This window comes from Cyprinus carpio, chromosome A1, assembly GCF_018340385.1.
Source record: "Cyprinus carpio isolate SPL01 chromosome A1, ASM1834038v1, whole genome shotgun sequence".
NCBI lineage: Eukaryota > Metazoa > Chordata > Actinopteri > Cypriniformes > Cyprinidae > Cyprinus > Cyprinus carpio.
This window is the reverse complement of record NC_056572.1, coordinates 19,759,254-19,785,330: the sequence shown is the minus strand read 5'-3', so window position 1 is coordinate 19,785,330 and position 26,077 is coordinate 19,759,254. Positions and strand designations below refer to the sequence as shown.

Here is a 26,077-nt window from a genome sequence, read left to right as displayed (position 1 = left end):
AAATACATTAACAGCAGAGTTCTACGCCAGCGTTAAATGAAGTTAGGGTAAGGTGAGAAATCCAGCAGAAGGGACTAAGGGAGAGATGTTCACGTGTGTGTGAGAGTCAGACTGTGATCAGTTTGCTGATGTTATCAGGGTCGTTGAGGAGGTTTTCACAGATGGTAATGCCCATACAGTCAGAGTGTCATGCGGCACATCTTTGCTTTATAGAGCCCTATCAGCTCAGGAAGTGTCAAAACGACCATTAAAGGCCATTTAAACAGCAGGCAGGAGGAGGAGATGGATGGGGGAGGGAGAAAAGGAATAGAGACAAGAGAATTGAGTTTAAAGACATTTTTGAGGATTGGTATGTAGCTTTATTGTGGTTAAGAGCTTTTTTATATGCTTTGCAACAGAGAACACACACACATATAAACATACATACACACATCTCTCTCTCTCTCTCTATATATATATATATATATATGTGTATATATATATAAAATTATTATTATTTAAATATAATGTTTGAGGATGTTAGTAGAGATCTGCGCAGGATGAATTTTTCAGTCCCACTCCAGCAGAAAAATCTCTTATCTGGTCCTGCTCCAGCCCGCATAAAAGTAATCTAAAGTTTTTTTTTTTTCAGCACATCAAAGAAATTTACATTAAATGGTTCTGTAACATCTTCTAATATCCACAACATCGCAACATAAATGCTCCCGATAAAATATTTATTTAGGCTAAGCATCAACATTCACAAACCACTGTTATTTTTAACAGAAAAGCAAGCATGGGCTGCTTCGTGCATGGTTTGGCATGGCAGAACGCGAGAAGTACTTCCTTTAATCACTAAAAGCTGACATCTCAGTTCATCGCGATCTTATAAAGCTCTGTTATAACTAGACATGTGCCGGTAGTCGTTAATGCGATATATCACGGTAATGAATATGCACAATATTGTTATAGTGGGCACTTCTAAATACGTGAATAATTATATATTACAAATTACTCAGAATTTGGAATGCATTTTAAGAATACTATTCCCATCAACTGGTCAGAATGCACAACACCTATGCTGCTTGAAAGAGCATGTGCACTTTGATGTAAACAAGCATGCATGAGAAGCACATGGAGGAACTAGTGAGAGACCGCTGAATGAAAGCACATTCACCCTCTGACAGCAGATGGCACTAAACTGCAGAAAATGCAGCCCTTACCCTGGAAAGCCCTTACCCTGGAAATAAATAAAGCTACTTTCTAAAACATATTTAAATCATTTTAAATAGCCATTCAGATTTGTGGATTTGCTATGGTGTTCATCACAGTGCCAAATACTTAAATATTTAGACTTAATATCCTATTTTCAAACTTTTTTTTTTTTTTTTTATCTGGAAAATCTGGATCGCATTTACAGTGATATCCTTGACTTGATTGCAAATTATTGCACAGATACTATTTAAACTGAACTGAGCTGCATGATGACATCACTGAATTCAATGATGAACTGGCTTTAACTGTCATTTTGCATTATTGACACTGTTTTCATAATTAATGTTGTTCAGTTGCTTTGACACAATCTTTTTTGTTTAAAGCGCTATATAAATAAAGATGACTTGACTTTACTACAACATGCCCTAGACATTGTTTGAAAGTGTTTTGATTCTTTTATTGTTCGTTCACACTTTACATTAAGGCTTCATTAGTTAACATAAACTGCCAATTAAAATTATTCTGAACATTCATTCATCTTAGGTATTCCAATATTTAATAGCACGTTGTTAAAATCGAAAGTTGCAACTGTGTTATTTAATGAGCTAACATGAACTAAGACTTGTATTTTTTAACAAAGATTAATAACTTCTGTAGCAAATGTAGCTATTGCTCACTGTGAATGTTAATGCATTAACTAAGGTTAACTAATGAGGTCTTATTGTAAAGTGATACCTATGGGTCTTTATAGTTCTTTTGCACGTTAATCTGTGTAAAACTTTTTGCACATGCAAAGCATGCAATGACTATGGCAACTTTAACATTTGAAAGGATACTATGGCAAAGTTATTGCTATCCTTATATATTTTTTTTTTTTTTTTTTTTATGAATATATGGTTGACCTGAAGAGTGAAAGCCATATCATACACTTGGAAAAAACAATAGGGGTGCGACAATAGCTCACGAGATGAAACAAAATACAAATATTTGGTTCACTAGAATGATACAATATTTTAATAGAATATTTAAGAAATTTCCAATGACAAAATACTTGTCTTTTGAATTTCTAGTAGTAAAACAATGCAGTTGTATTTTGAAATATTACAACTAATCTACGGCTGTAACTAATGATTATTTTGGTAATCAAGTAATCTACTGATTATTTTGACAACTGAGTAAATAAGTGAAAACCAGGCTTTTGTGTGACTATTTATATATAAACTAACGATGAAGCAATAATAATTGGTTCAAATAAAATACGAAAAACGTAATTAAATGGTTTTATTGAACAACACAGTTAAAATACATAATGTAATATTCCTATATATAATATGAACATAACTAACTTAAAGTCCCCATGATATCAAAATTAAAGTTTTTTGGATTTTAGTATCAATATGTTAGTCTTAAAAAGGTCATATGATGCGATTTAAAGTTTTTTAAGCTCTTGATGTATAAATAAGATCTGTAAAGTTGCAAAGACTAATGTCTCAAATCTAAAGAGACATTCTTTATAAAAGTTAAGAGTCAACCACACCCTCCTAAAACAGCTCATACTAACACGCCCCCACGTCTATGTCACGATGTGGGAAGATTTGCATAACGCTACCCAAATGTTCATGCAAAGACGACGTAACTTTTATTCTCGCTGTTGCTGCTGCCGACATGTTGTGGAGACGCTGTGTGTTTCGTTGTGAAAGCGAAGCTACTTTGTTTGGTCTTCCAAAAGAGGACACAACTAGAAATAAGTGGTTAAGTGATATTCACAACACTGTTCCAGAACAGTACAACCCAAATATTCAGATGTGTGCAGCACATTTTATGGAGTACTGTTTCCTGATCCTGGAAGAGAAGACTACAATGCCGGCTGTTCTGACTGTAAGTCTGTACACAGTATGTAAGTACATTTACATATTTAAAGGATTTGCCACAGATGATTCAAACGCGAGTGGTTCAGTGGTTCTCAATTCCAGTCCTAATGCCCCCCTGCTATGCACATTTTGTATGTTTCTCTTATCGCTTCAGACAATTGTTCTATTCGAATATGAGTACCCTGCGAAGTGGACATCACCATGATTCCAGTTGGAAGCGAATGTATATGTTTCATTCAAAGTGCACTGAAGTGTGCGAGACATGAATTTAATGTTCCGAAGTAAAGTTAACTTCAACAGATTTCCCCTGCTCAGGAAGTAGGAAGCAATGAACACTGTGTAGAAACCATGTCAATGGGAACAAAGTTCATGCACGGAGCTCACTTCTAACAAGCTGATTATCTGAATCAGGTGTGTTAAAGAGAGACATGCAAAATATGCAGAGCTGGGGGCGCGAGGACTGGAATTGAGAACCCCTGGTATTGTCATTATAATCCGTAATTATGTCCCCACTGGATGCAACAAATGCCTCGTTTATAATGGGTTTTCATGTTTTTGTCTCTGCGCTCCAGGAAACACGGCATCACAGTATAGTAAGGGGCATAACATTTCAGTCACACGTTTGAGGTATTCGGCCAATCACAACGTACTGGATAGCTGGCCAATCAGAGCACATCTTTTCAGAACGATGAGCTTTGGAAAAATCGATACGTTTCAGAAAGGCAGAGCACAGAGGAGATGTACAGTAATGTACAATAATGTACAGTATGTTGAAAATAATTTGTTTTTTGAAACTTATGTCGCATGCCACCGAAATTACCCGGAACAATTGTACCTGGAACTTTTTTCCCCAGGAACTATTTTCCCCCCAGACCTGTTGCTCCGAAGCGCCCACCCCGTACACTATAAATAGACGCTGAAGCTGCGGCTGAGATCGTCACTTTGTTCACAGTGTATTTCCCAGATGGACACTGAGTAATTCCAATTCACCACATATACAGAGGAAGAGTTTAGCCCCTTTCACACATACAGTATTTACTGGTAAATTACCAAAAAGTTACCATTAAGAGATCATGTGTGAACAGGACCTTTTCAAAAATCCCGGTAAATTTGTTATGGCAATCATGTCGTTCTTATGGAGATGACATGATTACTGTTTACAAAGCTCTGCTGATTTTTAACTAGTTATTCTATGTAAATATGCGCTAGATGGACATCTCTGACCTTTGCACATCGCAGCTTTTTCAACGTGTCACGCTTCTCCATTCATCAGGGTTGCGCGTTTATAAGAGCAACAAATTCTGATTGGCTAGTAATGTTATAGTTTGGTTTGGTTGAGAGTGAAAGCTGTGCTCATCTCATACCATTGGTAGGCGAACTCATTGACTCGAAAGTGTTATCAAATATTTTTTTCAAAATGCAGGGTTATTTTTTTCTGCAGCTAAACGCTGCACGCCAGAGATCTGGCACGGTGCCGTAGAACTTTAAGGCCTACAATTTATATGTTTTGAATAACAATTTATATGCTCCCGCAAAAAAAAGAGTTGTCCAGCGCCGGGTCCTGTGGTACTCCCGCAGGAGTGCAAGTCTCTAAATGGTAGTGTATATAAGGCAACTTAGTGATTTGGTGAGGTCTATAGAACCATTTGTTTTGTGATGAACATCACAGTATGCACTTTCAACAACAATCCTCCCTGCTTTACCATGTCTTTCCATAACATTCTGGATTCAGCTCCTGTGCAACATGAAAATGATCAAAATATGCAGTTCATAACAGAAAATGGCTGGAGCTGCACAGTCTATTAGATTATTTCTGCTACTAGTTGGCACTTTGGGTCTGTTTTGACTAGTTGTGGATCTCATGGCTAGTGACAGCAGGAAGAAAGCTCCTTTGTCCACAAACTGCATCACACTGTCATGTACCGGTGGACTTTGGCAATACAGTCGGAAAATGTGTAGGCCTATATAGGCTGCATTACAAAGAAACTAAATATTATATCAAACAGTATTGACTCTTTTTATTTTCATTTTAACATATAAATAGATTAATTGAATAAAGACCAAAGAGAACCTGTTAGATTTACCCAAAACTAATCATATTTTATGTTTAACCAATAAAGAGACATCAGAGCCAGCTGCAAATGTCAGAAGGACTAGCCGAGTTGAGACTGCTCTCGTCGGTAAACATGAGCTCTGAGCACCGAGCTTATAGTCTCCGAAATCAGTGAAACACATTTTTAAATAGGTGCTGTCTTTATAAATAAACCACATATTTGAGTTTCAAACAACTAAATTCTCTGCGGGCATGAGTGAAGAACGGCCGGCCGATTCGATGAAGGAGCGACAACAATACTACAGCGAGAATAAAAGTTACTCCTTTCTTTGTGTGAACATTTGGGCGGTTTTATGCAAATCTTCCCACACAGTGATGTAGACATGTGGGGGCGTGTTTAAATGAGGCATTTTAGGAGGGCGTGGACCAGTCTTAACTTTTAAAAAGAATCTCTCTTTGGATTTGAGACTTTAGTCTTTTGCAACTTTACAGATCTTCTTTATGCACCAAGAGTTTGTAACACTCCAAAGAGAAAGGAAAAATTCAAATCGCATCATATGACCCATTTAACAAATATCTTACCAATCCCAAATATCTGAATGGCAGTGTATTCACTGTACATTATACTATATAACATATGTACGTCATTACCTGCACGACATATGCACTGTAGCTCAGCTTGGAAAGTATTTTTGTTATTTTTTTTGTTTTTGTTTTTTACAAATTTTGATAAAATACCTATCTGGATGCAGGCCTAAAGAAAAAGTGTTTGTGAAAATGCCTTTAAAGATAAACAGCATAAGTATGTGAAAAGTAATGGATTCTTGAGAAAAGACTGAGAACAGAAATAAAAAAAAAAAAATAAAACATCCCAAATGTTGATCTGACCTTGACCACCCCATCAAAGCCTGGGATGGTGTTGACTTTGGCAGCTTTGGCGATGAGTTTGCTCTCAATCTTATCCCCCATGGCCTGGATGGCATGCGTGTCAGGACCAATGAAGGTCACCCCCTCGGCCGCCTGTAGAGGAAGAATTCATAGGAAGGCATATTTTATGTCATCTAAGTTATTTATTCTGAGCAGATCTTACGTACAAATCATGATTATAGGCATCAAATCTATTAAGACAACCATCAGAAAATGTCACGTCACGCTGCACGACTCGCATGACTCAGAGATAATCTGATCGTACATCATAACATACACCCACAGTTTTTATTCCCACATCAAACCTCAACACACCTGCACATTACGTGATCCAGCTGTACTCTTCTGGTCATGATAAACAGCTGTGCATCACGATCTGATTCCACTTTTGTTCACAGCACCAGTCAAAAGTTTGGACACACATGACTGATGTATGTTTCTTATGATCTTAAGAACTTAGACTATCGTTCAAAGGTTTGGGGTCAAAAATACAAATATAAATTTTTTTTAAAGAAATTAATACTTTCATTCAGCAAGGATGCATTAAATCAAACAAAAGTGAGAGTAAAGCCATTTATGATGTTACCAAAGATTTATATTATATAAAAAATATTCAAATAAATGCTGTACTTTTGAAATGTCTATTCAGCAAACAATGTATCTCAGTTTCCACAAAACTATGAAGCAGTAGAATTTTTTCAACATTGATAATTAAAAGAAATGTTTCTTGAGCAGCAAATCAGCATATTAGAATGATTTCTGAAGGATGGTGTGACACTGAAGACTGGAGTAATGGCTGCTGAAAATTCAGCTTTGCATCACAGGAATAAATTACATTTTATAATATATTCACATAGAAAACAAGACATTTTAAATGTAAATAATATTTCAGAATATTACTGTTTTTATGGTATTTTTGATCAAAGAAATGTAGCCTTGGTGAGCAAAAGATACTTTTGACCCCAAAAACCTCTTAAACATGAACACTGGTGTAAATAGAAATGTTTAACTTGTTTTGTAGACAAATATAAATCTGTACATTTCTTTACAAAATCATCATCTTCATATATTATTATGTTTACAGATAATTATAACTTCATTTTACTTTTTTTTTTTTTTTAATCATACCTATATAAAACATTTACTATGAGCACTGGCCACGCACAGCATTCTAACATCTTGAATATCTAAATCTCTCAACCTCAAAAGAGGTAAACAACCATACTTTTTTTTTTTTTTTTTGGCCAGGAGAACCAAATCCCTTTACAAAAAGAAGAAGAAGAAAAAAGACCCCCAGGGTATGAACCTTGGTGAAGTAAAGAAAGGTAGCTTCAGGTAACGCCTGCAGAAACATACAACTAAATAACAAAGCCAGAAAAAAAGGAACGGGAAAAAGGAGATCTGTTCTTTTCTTTGTTAGTCTCGAGAATCGGGAGACTATTGCTTCCTGGCTAATATACTACAGATAGTATGCCTGAGGCGCGCAGAACCCACAGAGCTCTGTAATTAAAAGAGGGATTTGACCACATGACTCTTTCAGCTCCAACTGGACCCATGGTGTCATGAGATAAAGGATAAATCTAAATGAGGCAAAAAAAGTGATCTGTTTGTTCTTGACAAGTGCTTGGGAAAAGAAACAAACTAAAGTGTAAACAAAATCAGCTTCTGTAATCAATTAAAGTCAATTACAAATCACTTTTTCCATAGGGGAATTTATTTTTCACTGAATCAGAAGTTTGCAAGCCCAAAAATTTAAAAGGTTCACAATTCTCTTGTTTATTGCCAAATATGATAATAAATAGTATAAAAATATAGTGTATTTCCTTGATTGTGACAAATGAATCATTAGAGCAACTAACGACCATTTACCATTTCAAACAAATGACTGAAAACAACTGAGCTGTAAAAAAAAGGCTATAATAAATAGCAAAAGTCCCAAAAACAAAAGAACTCCAGAATGAAAAAAAAAATCTAAATAAGACAAAAACAACTAAAATTAGATACAAAACTAAATAAAAAAAGAACTCCAGAAAAAAAAAACCCACAAAACAAAAAAGAACATCAAAACAAAATGTCAAAAAAACAGGGGAAAAAAACATAAAACAAACTACAGAACAAAAAAAAACACAAAAACAAACAAAACTAACTTTGAAACAAAATAACAAATGTAAAAAAAAAATACAACAAAACAAAACCACAAACAAAAAAAACAGTAAACAAAACAGGAGAGAAAAAAGTCACAAAAGGGTCACATGAAATAAAATACATAAACGGGACACAATATCAAGCTTTAAATTCACTGACAAATTATGGCGGCCCCAGTCACGCTAGAGACCTTTCCCTCAAACCCCTGTCTGTGTCTCGGTTGAGTTCTGGAAAATTAAATCCAATAAAACGCTTGGGCCCATTCAGATGTCACTCAATCTCTCTGCTCCTCCTGTTCAATTTTATAAGTCCCTCATGTGTATTTGTGCATGTGGTACAATCAAAGGGCTAAACAACCAGCAAACCGCTACAACAAGAGTAAAAAAAGAGTGTGAGCCTCTAGAAGTGTCAAAAACTTGTGTACAACTGTGAACAGGAGTGAGAGAACACTAGGATAATGAAAACATCTTGTTCAAGACAACATCCAAAGAGTGAAAAGGCATGAAAACACACACACGCACACTCCACTCAAACTCAATCTCCTCTCTGCTATTGAAAAGCGCTTCTCTTTTAACATGCTAAAGAGGCTGTAGAGGTAATCCTAACAGAGCTCTCTAGGCTGAACCTGCGCATGCCCAGGGGCTCTGGCCAATCGTTTGCACTGTGTAAAACTGTACTAACAGTTGAGCAGAGGGGGCAGCTATTCAGGATGGGGGCTCATTCACCTCTTATTCATGTGGGGGGTATTGCTATTCAACTGCTAATGTAATGACATCTTCATTTCCACGCACACACAGAAGGCAGTGGATGGCCCACTCATCTGCGCGCGTGTGTGTTTGTGTGTGTGCGCGCACATGCGTATAAGGCAATGTAAAAGAGTGAACGGGGGATGGAAAGGTAGAGACAACAGAGCAGGTACAGATGTGGTTCAGGAATTGGTTATGAAAAATTATTTACATTTATTCTTCAAGCAGGCACGTTTATTCAAAGCAATTAAGTATACATACATGGTAACTGGACAAAAAATGTCTGGAACATAATAAAACAAAATATTAAAAGCAATTAAAGAATACACTATATTTTTGTCGGTCACGATTGTCACTGTGTCAGATAAGATTTTGACTCCTAAAATCTTGTCGTGTTGTGGACAAGAAACATGTCAGACTACATGTTAATTCCCGACCATTCATCGCGTGCCGTATTTAACAATGTATGTGATGTCCTCGACAAGGCGGAACTAGCAACTCACTTCTGCTATCGTTCACCAGCATTTTGCTTTTTTTGTTCTGTCGTGATAGTCCCTCGATGACGCATCATACAGGCAGGAGTACTGTTGCCACAGCTCCACGAACCTTTCCTCCATCTCATAATTCCACCTAGCAGCACCATCATCTCTCCTTCGTTTCACTATGTTTGAAAACTGTGTATGCAAGAGCTTCTGTGCTGCTACTGGTCAATGTCACCAATGTGACAGAACTCATCGTGGACAACAAAAAAAATAAAATTCAACATGCTAGTCTTTCTGTCTTGATGTCGTGAAGCATCGCAGATGTGGAATAGTTTATTGTCCACTATGACACACTACATGAGCTGAAACGATGTAATCTTGCGTCCCGACTCCCATTGTCATTTACAAATCCTCACGACACCCTACGTCAAGCAAATCGTGGCAAAATCGGGCTAAAATCGTGTAGTCTGAACCAGACATAAAACAAAAACTTCTAAAAGTTTAAAATTTAACATTAGTCTGACAAATGGTTTAAATTAAATGCTTATGCTTAAACCACTTTCTGTAAGTGTGTGAATTAACTATTTTAAGTAAGAAATGCATTAATATGACACTCCTGACTCATTTGTAAGCCTACACACAATCAGAATGTTTTTTTGTTTATTGTTTTTTTTGGACTGATTTAGGGGGACAATTTGGGGGATTTAATCTCAGTAAATTTTTAGGGGGATTTAATCATAGCAAAAATATGTTTAAAAGAGATGAAAGTACTATTATTATTAGCTAAAAAGGAATTAATGCCACATTGTTTAATGTAATCATATTTAAAGGTAAAGTGTGCAACTGTTTTGCACCATTAACGGCAGCAAACAGAACCACAACAAACTTTTTTTCAGACTAGTTTCACACCTCCCCATCTGCCATTATTCAAGTCAAATAGGTATTCTACCTACAAACTCACAACATTGGCTGAAACAATGCTGTTATGGACAATTCAATTAAATAGAAAAAATGAAAAACTGACACAAACTGAAACAAATAAATAAATAAATAACAATTAATTCTGAAGTTTTGCTCTTTTTAAATGTCATTCTATGAACATAGTTTGTGTTTGAATAGTTTTTAACCTGAATTTAGCTAAAATTGTTGCTGGCAGGGCAATCTTATGGCGCTTTTCCACTGCATGGTAAAGCACAGTATGGCTTGGTATGGTTCACTTTTGGGGTTTTTTTTGCACTGGGTATAGTACCTGTTACCTGGTACTTTTTTTTAGTACCACCTCGGTCGAGGTTCCAAGTGATCCGTACCGTGACCAAAACATGATGTGTAAACTCTGCTGATCACGGATTGACCGGAGAGAATCGTTGCTACCTGCATCACCGAACTTGCAACACAAACACAAAAGAACCGCTAAATTTAAATCAGTACAGCGAGTGAAGGATCAATGCAACTGTTTTGAATGAGCGCGCCTTTTTTTAACAACTAAAAAGTTTTGTTGTCTGTTGCGGAAGTACAGACGTTCCTCTCGTTTGATAGCAGAGGAGTGGATCCAGCCAGAGCTTGATGGGGCAATGTGGAATGAAAAAGTTTTTTTTAGGAGTCGTGGTAGAAGAGGTGGTCACAACTATAACAACATGTAAATAATCCCACCCACTCTAAAGCGATACTGAACTGCCGTGGAAATGCAAACCGTGCCGAGCCGAGCCGTACTGTACCGTACTGAGCCGTGACGAGCTGAGTCGTACCATACAGTGGAAAAGCACCATTAGTGACAAAACGTATCCTTTTCAGTGCATTTACATATCGATTCAAGTCACAATAAACATGATAGCAACTAAAGAGCACCATAGTGACGATGCTTAAAAACACTAGAAACAATTCAGTTCATTATACAATTGTTATTAGCCATCAAATAAGCATTCTCACTGGCTGCATCTGAAATCTCAGAGTAGATAGACTACTTCTTTTGAATAAATACTTTTTGACCATTAAAAAAATACACTCTATATTATGAAAGTATGTAGTATCAACACAATGTGGAAATACTACATTCGTCATGTTGTCATTCTCATGTGACCTACAGCATCAGTTGTGTTTATTCCCTGCCATTCGCAACTCCGTTTACTGGATCCGACCTTCAAAATCTTACCAGAATAAGTAGGTCACCGGGTGCTTTTTGCCTACCATTTTATGAATACTTCTCTTTTCATATACTGTTGTTTGTCTACTACATAGTAGGAAACTATGCATATTTGGACACAGCCTCTCTCTTTTCTCCTTGGTTGGCTGTGCAAATTATAAACCTCAAATCTGCATAATTTAACAACTGCTTTGAAGAAAAATAGCAGATAACACATTTTGCAATGTCACAATTCATTCCAGCCAATGGGAAAAGGTCGGTTGGTTGGTTGGTGGTGCTAGTGATAACTTCAACTTTCAGTACAATTTCATTTATAGGGGAGTTTTGCATTAACATCACACATCACATCAATACACATGAGGTGGGAAGCACTTTGTAGAATTCATGTATAGCCTACTCATGTAATTCTAATAACTGAGGTATAATCCAAAATGCAGCAAAACTGCTTCTATTCATTCTGAGCTGCCAGGCAGATTTTCCTCATAGAGTTGATGTAGATTAAAAGAAAGAAAAAAAAGCAGTAGTTTGTGACTCATTCACTGCAGGATAACAATCAAATCGAAAGGTGTCCTTTACATCAATGCAGTCGAAAACCTTGAGACATGAAACAAATCTGGGTTCAGCTCGGCTGATTCGGGTCCCTGACTTCTTAATATTTAAAACTTATTTTGACATGCTGATGCATTTTTAACAGGCTCTGTTGATTAACAGTATGATGTTCTGTCGAAAGCCTTTAAAACAGCACCAGAAAAGCTTATTTATTTTAGATTTTTAGCTAAAAATTTGATCTACAACTACTTCTAGGCAACCTATCAACGTGAGCCCGCCGTTGCTGTGACGACGCACCGCGTGTGTTTCCCTCCTGCCTGAATGTGATTTATATCAAAGGAGATCTTGCGAGCACATCAGCGCAGCTGCAGGAAACTCCAGGAGAGTCTCACGGCGTACTACACTCAAGAGAATAAGACATGTAACACGACACACGCACCAGAGATGTGTATATTGCACAATAAATAACCATGACTGACTATTGTAGACAAAAGAAACAGAACGTAAGAAGAGAGGCGTGTCATCTTCCCACATCTCTATTCTCAAATTCTGTCTATTCCTCTTTTCTCTGTTCTACGATGCAGCAAAGCAGGCAAAAAGAAGATATCTGGCAGAAGAAATCTGGAATCCTAAAAAAAAGCAAAAATATCTAGATCAAAAGAGAGAGTGGCAGCCCCATGTGAACTCTCTGTGTGTGTTCGAGGCCTGCCATGACACAAAGCATGTCCTTATTTAGTCATAATCGATTGAAGGGTTAAAAAAAGATGGTAGCTACTGAGTTTAGTTGCCATGGCAACACTGAGGCACAGTTGGAGGCTTGGAGGCTGGCACATGCACTTGTCAGTACCAGAGTGCTCGGCTCAATTATTTTGGGGCACAGGGGTTACAGGGATAGTTCGCAAAAAAAAAAAAAAAAAAAAAATGAAATTCTATTAAACATTTATTAACTGTATTGTTTCAAAATTGCATTATCTTCTTCCATGGAGGACAAATGAAATATCCAAAGTATTTTTTGAATAATATTCTGTATATTATAAATGCCTTGTGAAGCCATACAATAGAAAGGAACAAAATATATAATTCAAAACAAAGCAATGTCCAATTCTTGAACAAATCATACTTTTGAGTCCAATATTTTTTCTAAGAATCAGTTGGTTCACTAAACTAAATTGAATTATTTGTTCATAAATCTAACAAATTTAGATATGGCTCTTAGCACTTAACAAGAATATCAATAAACAATTATTTAAATTTTGGTTTGTTCCTCACTCAAAGCTAAGACTGGTATAAAGCCATTATAAGTTTTGTGTCCTCTTTGAAGCCTGAACGCTCCCGGCCGCTCCTATTAAATGTTATTGCATATGGAATAAATATCAGTCATTTTCAGGGTGAGCTACTTTAGGATTATTGAATATAAACCACCTACACTACCGTTCAAATGTTTGAGGTCAGGGAGATTTTTTGTTTCTTTGATTTTTGTTTTCCAGGAAAAAAAATGATATTTTTCATTAATAAAAATTAATAAGAATTTTTGTTGAGCAGCAAATCAGCATATTAGAATGATTTCTGAAGGATCAGGTGACACCGCAGACTGGAGTAATGTCTGCTGAAAATTCAGCTTTGCATCACAGGAATACATCAAGTGTTAACATACATTCAAATAGAAAATAGTTATTTTAGATAGAAGTAATATTTCACAAATAGATGCTGGAGAGACTTCTTTTAACCAAACTATTGAATGGTAATGCAAGTACACTCAATATTACGTAAATTGACTAATACTATCAGAACTGGCTACATTCTAAGAAATACAACACCGTCCTTCAAAAGAAAAAATGGAACTGAATGTAAATGTGGAATGAGTCTCTTTATCAAATGACCCTTTTGGCCTTTCTGCCTTCATTTGGGTTGCAAATAATCTTCTCACCTTAGAACTCACACCTTTAATTAAATTACTACTGGGGGGTCTGAACTGTTAATTACGAAAACTGTGTGTGTGTGTGTGTGTGTGTGTGTGGGAGGGACACTGGCCGATGTAGAACAATAAGTAAAGGAGCTACTCAGCCCCCCAACTCTAACACAAACTCATTTAAATATTTCTTTTCTTTAACTCTTCAAATTTCTTTCTCACCAGTCTCTTAGCAAACTCCTTATTTTCAGACAGGAATCCATAGCCAGGATGAACCTATAAGACAGAGAAAGAGACTAAATTATTTACCTACATGCATCCATAGAATTAATGTTATACAAGTGACATTTAACAGCTTCATTGCATTACTCAGTTTATCGATAATAACATTGTCCAGGGCACCATGTGATAATATATGACATTGTTTACACCAACATGGATTAGGCTCCAACTGTGCTAAATTCCCCTGTTTCATCTTACACATGTACACACACACACTTACAGCTTGAGCTCCAGTCTGCTTGACGGCGTTCATGATAGCATCCATGTTCAGGTAACTTTTACTTGTAGGGGCAGGACCAACACACACAGCCTCATCAGCCATCTTTACGTGTACCTGACGGAATGAAAACACAGGAAAATAGTCAAAGTCAATATAAAGTCAATATATATATATACATTTTACATTTATGCATTTAGCAGATGCTTTTATCCAAAGCGACTTACAGTGCATTCAGTGCATGCATATAAATATAAATATATATATATATACATATATATATATATACATATATATATATATAGCATTTTGTGCCTTTCTCTAATTTAGGGTCATTAGCATGCCTGCAAAGTGTCACTCTGATGTGTTGTGGAATGTGCGTACAAAATTTCGGTAACACTTTAGTATAGGGACCAATTCTCACTATTAACTAGTTGCTTATTAGCAGGCCTACTATTAACATATTGGCTATTTATTAGTACTTATAAAGCACATTTTCTACATGACCATATTCTATATCCCTAATGCTACTCAATGCCTGACCTTAACAACTACTTAACTAACTATTAATAAGCAGCAAATTAGGAGTTTATTGAGGCAAAAGTCGTAGTTAATGGTGAGAATTGGATCTTAAAATAAATTGACCAAAATTTCTATTTTGATATTTATAGGTCAGTTCTACCCATTTATTTCATTATTTATGGCAGCTGAACAGACCAGATTTATTTATTTAGTGTATCTTTTTTCTTGTATTTTTTATGCCAGTTTCTCAACCATCCTTTTAAGGGAATTACATTTATGCATTTGGCAAGTACTTTTGACCACTGAAACTTACACTGCCTTTAAGGCGTACATCTTGACCAGTTCATGAACATTTAGATTTTGTTTGCTGGAAATTAAACCCACGACCTGGGTGTTGCTAGCACCAGGCTCTGTACTTTAAACATTTAAACACTTCATTTCATTGTTGTTCATGCCAGTTAGTCGTCTGCGCAAATATCTGTGTGGCCAAGATGTCGTCACACACGGTGTGAAGCAACTGTGACAGTGAGCTGACGGAGTGACAGACCTCACAGTGGGGAAGCATTAATACTGACAACTGCATCAACAGGGGAGGTTTGGAAAAGACTCGCTAGCCAACTGCTGCTTCTCTGCTAATGGTTTCCACACATGTGTAAAAAGGGACACAAAGTTGTTTTCCCTCACATTTAACGAGGGTGACGCAAACAGAAGTAGAGGAGTTTCCAAGACTCAAATGAGCCCAAAAGACTTTAGCGCAAAACTTGACGGCTCCCCACCATTTGTTTCAGGAGCCTAATAAACTTCTTTTTCTGTCAGCACCAACCCTGTTAACTGGAGAGGACGCAAGATCTGGCATACTTTTAAAGAGGTCATCGGATGCCCATTTTCCACAAGTTGATATGATTCTTTATGGTCTTGATGAAAAGTATGTAACACAGTTTGGTTAAAATTTCTCAGTGGTAGTGTAAAACAACACCCTTTTTACCCTGTCAAAATCAGCTCTTTTCAGAGCAAGCCGTTTTGTTGCATTTTCCTTTAAATGCAAATAAGCTCTGCTGACCCCGCCCCTCTCTTCCAAGCCCCGCTCTGAGAGATGATAAACTTAACTGCATTCCCCGTGAAACTTGCTAATTAGCACATTGTTAGGAAAGGCGATTTGCAAAGATTCATTAAAAAAACCTTATACTCATTTTTTCTGTTGGTGAAGCTGGATCACGAATGATTCGCGCAAACATAGAAGCATTTATGTAGATCGGGGGTACATTCCCTTCAAAAACAAATGTAATGCACTGTGTTTTCAGCGGCTCAGATGTCAGTGAGTAAATGACGACTGCTATGTTCATTATTACATCCAACAACAGAACACCTCAATCGCTTAGGAGACATTCTTGTCTACATCTGCTCCGACGGTGAAACAATGGCGGACTGATGACAGCTCACTCAGGGCGGGTCTAAGGTAAGACGCCAGTCCAGTCTGTGCTGAAACGCTACTGTCAATCAAACTAGTGTGGGAGGGGCCTGTTTTTGTGACGTCACACAGACTTAATTTGAGGAAGGGGAAATGATTTAACGAGATACGAGAAAAACTGGGTGGATTTTTATTAATATAAGGTGGTTGTGCACACACTGCCAACACACATTTCAGTTCAAACAACTTGTAAAAGTGCATGTAGCATCCGATGACCCCTTTAATGGACCACTTTAATGTAAACACTAAATTTCTAAATAAATTATTTTATCTTTCATGATGTTTCAGAAAATGACATAAAAGTTGAGTTGAAAGAAAGATTCTGCATTAGGAATGTGTTTGTAAAATATTCGAACACATCAATCCTGGGGTCAGTATATGGACTTCTAATGTCAATTTGTTCCCCCATACAGAGTCCAGATTATCCCCCACTGCTCTGGTTTAAACATCTTCATTTAGATGCTCTTTGGAAGCTGCAAATCAAATGCAAAAGATCCCCACCTCTAACCCCCCATCATTCCCAAAATCCAGCACAGAACACAGCAGGGGGACGAGCTGAGTTTAAAACACTGCCTCTATCAAACTCTCATGCATATGGAATAGGAGGGGGTGAAAACTGACAGCTATCAATCATGGCAACAGAGGATTACACTCCATGAAAAAATAAAGGTGAGAGGAGCAAAAGCTTTAGTTTATCTTGTAAATGCTTGTAAAAGTGTAGTGAGGTCTAATTTAGATATTAGTACCAGACTGCCTCCAGATGACTAACCTGCTTCAGCCAATCTAATTATTCGTTTCAAATGCAAATAAATGAAGAGGTTTCTATTTAGCATTTTTCTAATTTAATACAAGAATTTTAATTAAATGATACCATCAGCATAATTATAAAGAGAAGTTAAAATGAAAAACGTATAGTTCACCCAAAAATGAAAATTCTGTTATCACTTGCATTAAAAATTCCAATCCTGTATGAAGATAAACAGTAACCAATTGTTTTTTCACCAGCATTCTTCAAATAGGTCATACAGCTTTGGAACAACATGAGGATGAGGATATGTCTTTTTAAAATCATCCTATTTATTTGCTTTAAATACTTCAAAATTCTAAAACTTTTGCCGCCTTATTTTCTTAAACTATTCAAGCATCAAGGCTAATTTCATGATAAGAAACATAATAGTTTAATACATAATGACAACCAATAAATAAACTTACAGCAGAAACTTCGTTTTTGAAACAATGTGCTCTCAGACTTTTGAACCTCAATGTATTTGTCTTTTTTATTTAGGTAATATTAATTTTTCTCACCGCACTAGAGTCCACATCACTGTGAACTGCGACTGTCTTGATGCCCATCTTCTTACAAGTTTTAATCACCTATGAATAGAAACAAAGGGGATATTTAACTGCAAATGAATGTGAATGTTTTTTTATTTCATAGTAGTAAATCTGTATTGAAGGCAAAATACATCTAGAGATCATACATGTAGGACTTCACCCTGATTTAAAATGAAAATAGAAAGACAAATCTAATGTTTTGCATTAAACACACTGAAAGGATCCTTCCTGGTGAAGAACACACACTCTCACTCACCCTGCAGGCGATCTCCCCTCTGTTTGCAATGAGGATTTTATCAAAGGTCTGTGGAAAGGAAAAAGGAACAGGGCGATTAAGACATTTGTTTTGTCAACACTTGATTTGTCCACAGTGTGTGTCTCTATTAACCCTGACTAAAGCTCAACTCTTCTGGCTGTAAGTGAAAGCTGTTCAACACACTGCTTTTCAGATAACAAGAAGAGAGAAGAGATAAAGATCTTAGAGAACAAGTTCTAAGTGCATAACTAATCATAGTAAAACTGTATCAGGTACAAAAACTACTTGTATACTAAACTACTGTTGGGTCATTCCGTGTCAACTCAACCAGAGTTGAACCCCGGCTCAAATTTTGATTTTGTTAATCTTTTTTTTGTAGAAAGACAAACATAAATAGTGATGAAAAACAAAATATTTCATTTAAAAATGACTTTAGAAAGCTGGCAGCATGAAGTTGTTTTTACATAAAGTCTGGTAGGTCTATTTGTAAAATCGGTTGACTTAAGCCATTTTTGTTTCATTATATGCCAACAGTGAGAAACTTTCCTTTTGGTATCGTCTTTTTAAAGGCCCTCGATGTTTCAATCCCAGAGATATGGAGATCTTAATGTGGCTCCATGAGTAAACTGGTCAATTGTAAACTGGTCTCATTCTTAATAAACTTTCCTTATATGCCTTATATGGTTCAGTCCCTAGATATTGAGACCCCAATTATAAATACACTTTTGAGAGCAAGTTAATGTCCCTCCACTTAACTATGTTTAGTGGATTTTTGTTACTCAGAGAGGTGTTTTATACAGTTCTTTTGATAGAAGGAAACAAGATACATTTATTCACTAAACAATATTTATTCTTCAGACATTCCTCTTTAAATGCAGTAAGAATCAGCTGTGAGCACATGCTGAACCACATTTGGTTTTTGGTCATTGAAAATGTGCCAAATTCAACAAAATTTGAACATGGAGGTGCTTTGAAATCCCCATATCTAAGGAAATGAACTACATGGGGATGAACAATTGACATTTCAAAAGGAAAGTTTATTAAGAATGAGAATCTAGAAGAATATTAAACTATCTTGAATACTTTTAGAGTTGCATGCAAGCATTTGCATTTGTGTTGACATAAATCCACAAGACACATTTCTAGTTTAAACATCATTTGTTCTTCAGATATTTCTCTTTAAAAGAAAAAAAGTATCCATAAGCCAAACCCTAATCCTAACCATATAGTAAGTAGTACATGTTGTTAATTAATATTACTCAGTACTATATAATTACACTGTAGCAAGGACACATTAAAATAAAGCGTAACCAAAAATTGCTAGTGTCAACAGATTTTACTAATAGACCTACCGATCGCTGTGTAAAAATAAAATGATGATGCTGCCAGCTTTCTAAGGTCATTTTTTACCCCCATGTAATTTGGCTCTGAATCTCGGGTGAAAATTGTCATTTTGACCCCTCTCTACAAAATAGTAGATTATTCCATAAATATACATCTTTGACATTTAATTTTTTGGCTTTCATCACTATTTATGTTTGTCTTTCTACAAAATATATATATCAACAAATTCAAAAATTTGAGCGGGGGAAGTTTCCAAAATGTGGTTGATATGACATGGAATGATCCTGTTATCTATTCCATGAAGTGCAATAATAAACATACACAAGTTTAAAACGAGGGAGATCTAGATGATTCTGACTGTTAAGGTGGATGTTAGTGTGCCTTAAAGATCAAAGCATGGGGCTTTGCTAATGTTGTCTGCCACGTGTAAACAATTTATGTTATAAACCATGTGTCAAGATTAGCCTAGGGCAACGTGTATTGAAGAACACATTCCTAAACTCAAAGCATATTTCCCCATTTGCTCATATTGCTACACCCCCACTCCCACAACACACAGACACACCTCCAGGCAAAGGCTGATTATGGGAGAATGAAACATCAAAGCTACATGGATGCAACAGGCTTTTGGCAGTGTAGAGGCTGAGAGAGTGTGCAAAGAGAATTTGGACCCTGATATATGGGGTGTTTCACAAATAACTGAGGCTTCCTTGTTTCCTCCATGGATATCTATAGGCAGATACCACATTCTGCTCCAGACATGTCAGTATGTCCGTCATCTTGGAAAAGATGCTCCTCATCACTATCACTAAAAACAATCCCATTATTTTTTTTATCAAAAATGCTGCAGCTGTTTGCAGCATTTGATGATCTACTGATCAACTAATATGCAGAAATATCTAACATTAATGATAAACTAAATCCTCTGAAAATCAGCTTCTAAAGCCTACTTTAGATATAAATATTCATGCACTACTAGTCAAAGGTTTGAAACAATTTAAAAGTTTTTGAAAGATGCTTTTTCTGCCCACCAAGGCTGTATTTATTTGATCAAAAATACAGTTTTTGCAGCTCAATATTTTTGTGGAAACTGCAATACATTTTTACTGTTTCTTTAATGAATAGAAATTGCAAAAGAACAGCATTTATTTCAAATATAAATGTTTTGGAAAATTATTAATTATAATTTAGTGCATTCTTGCTAAAAAAAAAAAAAAGTATTAATTTCTTTTAAAAAATCTTAATTACCTCAACATTTTAATAATAAGAAATGTTTCTTAACCAGCAAACAAGCATATTAAAATGATTTCTGAAAGATCATGTGACACTGAAGACTGGAGTAATGGCTGCTGAAAATTCACCTTTGTATCACATTTTATAATATAAACAGAAAACAGTGGTTTTAAATTGTAATAATATTTCACAATATTACAGTTTTTACTGTAGTTTGGATCAAATAAAGGCAACTATGGTGAGCAGAAGAGACTTTATTTAAAATCATTAAAAATATATTTTGACAGTAGTGTACATATGAATAACTAGGTTGCAGATGCAGTCAACTAGCTCTCAAGTGTTCAGAGCTTTAATCACTGCTAATATGCCAACTACGTATAAATATCAGTGGTTTCCTCCGGCATCATGAAGGACATGTCAATTGACATAAAAGACAGCTGACAGTGCCATGATTTTTATTTATTTATTTTTACCCAACATCTCACTTGGATCCTATCATAGAGTCTAACAAACAAAAATTACATAAAGCGATTAAAATAGTGTGGTATTCATGCACTAAGATGCAGGAAAGGCAACAAGGATGCACAAGTAAAGAAAAGTGAAGCATACATGAATATCAAACACTCCTATTATGAGACTTACCTTCTCATTTGGGTCATACACTGTAGAGTACCGGCAGATTATAACGCCGCACTTCTGCTTAAGACAGACATGCTATAAAACAGAGAAACAATGCTGTCACCACTGACTGAATCAAACTCTTTATACCAGAGATGCCCAACCAGGACCAGCAGGCCAAAGATGACTAGTGATGACCTTTGATTTGGCCCACCTCTGGAGAAACATCCCATGAAACAGCACACAGCCCTCAATTAATCAACTTTTGACTCTTCATAGTAAAAAGTTTGGGCACCTCTGATTTATAAAACTTCATTCAACACAAGTAACAAATGTATTAGGACCACTAGCATTGTGTTCAGTTACAGTAATGAAACATGAAAGACAGATTTTTTTAATATATATATAAAGACAGTAATAAAACTGTCTAAATATTATTTTGAACAACAGCAGCATTTGTGTTAGACACACAAGTTTTGTGATTTCCAGTTTGAAACAGCAAAAATAACTGACTGACTGTCATTGATAAAAGTGGAAACTAGATCCAGTCAGATATAAACTAATTTCAAAGTTATTATCAGGAATCTTTCAGTCAAATATTCAATACATTTTCGCTGCACCACAGACAAAACGTCTTTAAATAAAATCGGCACAGCTGCATCAACTAAACACTTTATGAAATCATTTTGACATTGACATGAATTCACAGTCATCAGCGATAAAGACATTTGGTCGTGATTTCTGCAACGATAACAATGAAGGAGACACCATAAACTTATAAGGAAAAAGTGATGTTTCATAAATAATACTTGACAATTAGGAATCAATGAGACTGTCAGTGTATCGTGTCAAGTGAAAATTTTCTAGCGGATCTTTTACGGCAAGTCAGCACGCTTAGACAGATAACATGGCAAATCAAATCATTAGACAAATCATTAGATTCGTTATATGAATTGTTTCCCATCATGCAGCGACTTCAAATACCAAAGCTCACCTTAAAAGCAAGCAAAACTCTTTGAAAACCTGCAGCGCTTCTGTAAGCCGCCATGATAGTCGGAGCTGCGGAGAGCAGAGCGGCGCGCTCTTATGACGTAACGCACATAATTTGGGGGTGTTTGCCCTCCCGACCAATCAGATGTGTCAGAGACCGAAATGTGCCCGAAGAGGGGGGAGACAACAACTGAAAGTTGGACGAAAGGTTGCTGATAAAATCCGTCGTGACCTTGAAGACTACGCTATTGCATCTGCACGAACCCTAAAGTATGCATTAAAGATTATTTTAAATACTTTATCAAAATGCGTGGCAGTTATTAAAGTTTGATTTTTATTTTTTTTTGGCATGTATTGTTTTAAAATAGTTTCCATTTGCGAACAGATCAGGTAGGCTATGTACACTTATTAATAACATTATTGTTTATTATTATTATTATTATTATTAGCCTATTATTATTATTAGCCTATTTCTTTTATCTGTATTGGCACTTCCCTGAGAGTAAACACTAAGAAAACCAATACTGCAAAGGATGTTGAAAATAACCGTGATAGCCTAATTTCTATTTTATTGAAAATGTAAAGGCAATCATACAGCTAGTCTACTCCCTGAAACTTTTTTTATATAAGGACTTTCAGGACATCTGTGTTTGTAAATGTAAAAAAAAAAAAAAGTGAAAAATGTGAAAAATGTCAAATAAAAATAGGCTATGAATTACAATTCTTAATATTATAAATTGTAAATTAACGAATGAGACTTTTGGTTTTATTTTTGGTTTCATTTTATTGTCTTTAGATATATTTTCCTTCATTTTATGGATTGGCATTAGGCCTAGTTATCGCATGAATTTACATCTTAAAACTGAATAACATTGTACAAACATTTTAAATGTAACAATTCTGTACATATTTTAGTCGAGGAGTTTATCATAAATATTTTGTATTTTTAATCAAACATAATAAGCTATACCATAATTTAAAAACAAGAGGCTTTTCTCAAAATTACTCGAAGTGGATGATTTCCAGACATGTGTAACATTCACAGAACTGTTTCCATTTTAACGCACTACATTTGACTTCGGCACTTAGGATCCCCGTTAATACTTTCATGGTACAATCACGATAGCTCTAATAATCTATCTGACAGAAATATTGTGTTCAAACACCGTGACTTGACACGACCTTACTGCAAAACATTTCTACAGTCAGAAATATACATCCATCCTTCGTCTTTGGCAAATTACCAAAGGACATTTTATTCATGTAAGAAAACAGCCTTCATTTTAATCACATAATACTTTCAGTCACAGTGCAACACTGAATCTTACACATGCTGAGGACATAAAACCTCATTTACTATTTACAAATAATATTTCCTTTTATATGCCGTTTTTGGCGAAGTCCTTAAACGTACCACTCGCTAAAATTGGACGTTAAACTGCTGTGTGCGCTGCTGTTGAGCGCGGCAGTGTCCGGCGACATGGTGTTGTGCGTTTCCGAGCACGGAGAAATCAGACTGGAGGGAGTGGAGGACTCGTACCCGGAGCTTCCCGCAGGAGAGGAGTCGACCACCGGAACTTGATCCTCGTGAACCTACAAAGGGCATCAAACAGTTAGAATCAGTTCATTCGGTCTAAACCATGATATGCAACGCAACAGATCGGTGAACAAAGAATAGTCTAGCTGTCAGATGGTTGAATTCTCACCTTCATGTGTTTCCTTAAAGAGCTGGGATGAGTGTAAGACTTGTCGCACAGTTTGCACAGATATGGCTTGTCAGACGTGTGAACGTGCATGTGCTTCTTCCGGTCACTGCTGTTGGCGAAACGTCTGTCGCAGCCGTCGAATTCACACAGGAACGGTTTTTCTCCTGAAAGAAAAAAATATTTTCTATTTAGATTACACGCTGGTTAGAACGCAGAATCGATGAATGCTACTATTACGATTACTCTCTCAAACAAGCAGGCTGATTTTGATGCTGCTAAAGAGGTGATGCGCAACCAAATTACGCATTCAAATTTAAGAGCAGTTCACACTTACAAAATCATCTTTTCTACCCTTAAACTAACTTGTCTACTGACTGCTGAGACACCAGTTTGTAACAAACACTGGAGAAAGTGTTGTGTGGCATTACTGAAGAGCAAGGTCAAAGTTCTGGATTTGGTATTGAAATGACAATTTAAACTCAAGTAGACCTACTGCGTGAATAAATCAAATGTCGTATTTAAAAGAACATTGATAAATAATCACCTGTGTGTGTCCGTTTGTGTATTTTCAGATTCTCTGAACGCGCGAACACCTTGCCACATCCCGGGAAGGGGCATGCGAAGGGTTTCTCTCCCGTGTGCACTCGGATATGATTCACTAGTTTGTATTTTGCTTTGAATGGCTTGCTCTCCCGTGGACAGTCCTCCCAAAAGCAGATGTGGTTACATTGTTCTGGCCCACCGACGTGCTCCGTGGACACATGTGTGACCAGCTCGTGCATTGTGCTGTAAGTTTTGCTGCAGCATTTTTTTGGGTCACCAAGCTCCGGGTCGATCCATTTACAAATGAGCTCTTGTTTGATGCACTGTTGTCGCATGTAACGGAAGAATGCGCCGGGATGGTGCGCCATGTTCATACTCATATTTAGGCCATACTGACTGTAAGGATCAGCCCGTGCATTGGGCACTTGGTGATACTGCTCCGTTCGCCCGAAAACCTCACCGGGTAATCCAAGGCGTCCGTTCAGGATGTTTGGAGAGCCGTGATGGGACCCATGCTGCTCGTGGATTCCAGGGAAAAGTAGGTGGCCCTGACCTTCTGGATGAGAGTGATGGAGAGGCCCTGCTGTGGAGCTGAAGATGGGGTGTTGTCCGCTGCCCGGAGTCGAATCCCCAAAGCCTCGGCTGCGCAAGAGAAACTCCCTGGTGGAGTTAAACGTGGAACTGGCGTACGAGGCAGCGTGCGCCGCAGCATGCGCTCCAAGAGCGGCCGCGGAATAGCTGGTTGCTTGGGGCGCAAACGCTGCGCTCTGGCCCGGGGACAAATCGGGGTGGTTCAGTTTGAACGCGCCCATGTGTGCCGATTCCATAAAACTCATATCTCTGTCCTGTGTCTCGCTCACAGCCGAGGGATGCCTTGTGAACGTTCCAACCCCTAAACTAGAGATTTGGTGGCCGGCATCCAGTAACATCACCACGAGTTTTGATTACAAGATGTGACTACACCCGAGTTTAAAAATAAAACGAAAGTAAGATATAAATAAATCGAGTGGCTGTTAATTGCCCGTAATACGGTTAATTAAACCTCATACCAAGTGATGAAGTTATAGAGTCAAATCAAATAAATCCTTTTGGCACGATGGAAAAGCTGCAGAAATGTACAAAATTTGTACATCGGTACAATTCGTGCGCCAAAGTGAAACTTGTAGCAGTTGCGCAGGTTCTCTGTGCGTCGTGTATCTGAGTGTTTTTGCGCTCCTGACTGCTCTTATCTCTGGGGTCTCTCCAGGGCACCCCACGCCCCCTCAAGACTGTAACCCTGTTTCCCAAATCTAAGAATCCCATTGGTCTGTGTAAATCCCAAATCCTGTTCACTCGTCCAATCAAACGTTTACTCACCGTGAGTAATCAAGGCTGACGGTTCTTTTGGTTCCGCCCCGTTTTATGCGTTTACGAGAGAATAATCTGTGCTTGAAGTGAGGGGGCAAATTAATGAAATACAAACCACTGTGGACTTATATGACAATATTATTATTTATTATTAGGCTATTACTTGGTTTGAATTTAGCAGCTGTATTAAACACATCGGT

The 26,077-nt window shown here is 36.9% G+C and overlaps 2 protein-coding genes across 2 annotated transcripts in view; both read right to left on the bottom strand.

Moving 5' to 3' along the window:
* The window catches only part of LOC109069271 (propionyl-CoA carboxylase subunit alpha), a 52,454-nt gene extending 29,876 nt beyond the window's left edge, over positions 1–22,578 (bottom strand). The window contains exons 1-7 of the mRNA XM_042756904.1: positions 22,286–22,578; positions 21,316–21,387; positions 18,097–18,144; positions 17,811–17,879; positions 14,519–14,632; positions 14,239–14,292; positions 6,007–6,138 (exon numbers count right to left, since the gene is read on the bottom strand). Coding sequence (XP_042612838.1) covers positions 6,007–6,138; positions 14,239–14,292; positions 14,519–14,632; positions 17,811–17,879; positions 18,097–18,144; positions 21,316–21,387; positions 22,286–22,339 — 543 coding nt within the window. The 5' untranslated portion in view covers positions 22,340–22,578. The remainder of the gene's footprint in view (positions 1–6,006; positions 6,139–14,238; positions 14,293–14,518; positions 14,633–17,810; positions 17,880–18,096; positions 18,145–21,315; positions 21,388–22,285) is intronic.
* Positions 22,579–23,051: 473 nt separating this feature from the next.
* LOC109069274 (zinc finger protein ZIC 2-like) lies at positions 23,052–25,744 on the bottom strand. Its single transcript, XM_019085908.2, has 3 exons — positions 24,532–25,744; positions 23,988–24,151; positions 23,052–23,874 (listed from the first exon to the last, which is right to left on the bottom strand). The coding sequence occupies exons 1-3, from the start codon at positions 25,457–25,459 to the stop codon at positions 23,686–23,688; spliced, it is 1,281 nt and encodes a 426-aa protein (XP_018941453.1). The 5' UTR covers positions 25,460–25,744; the 3' UTR covers positions 23,052–23,685.
* Positions 25,745–26,077: the final 333 nt, after the last annotated feature.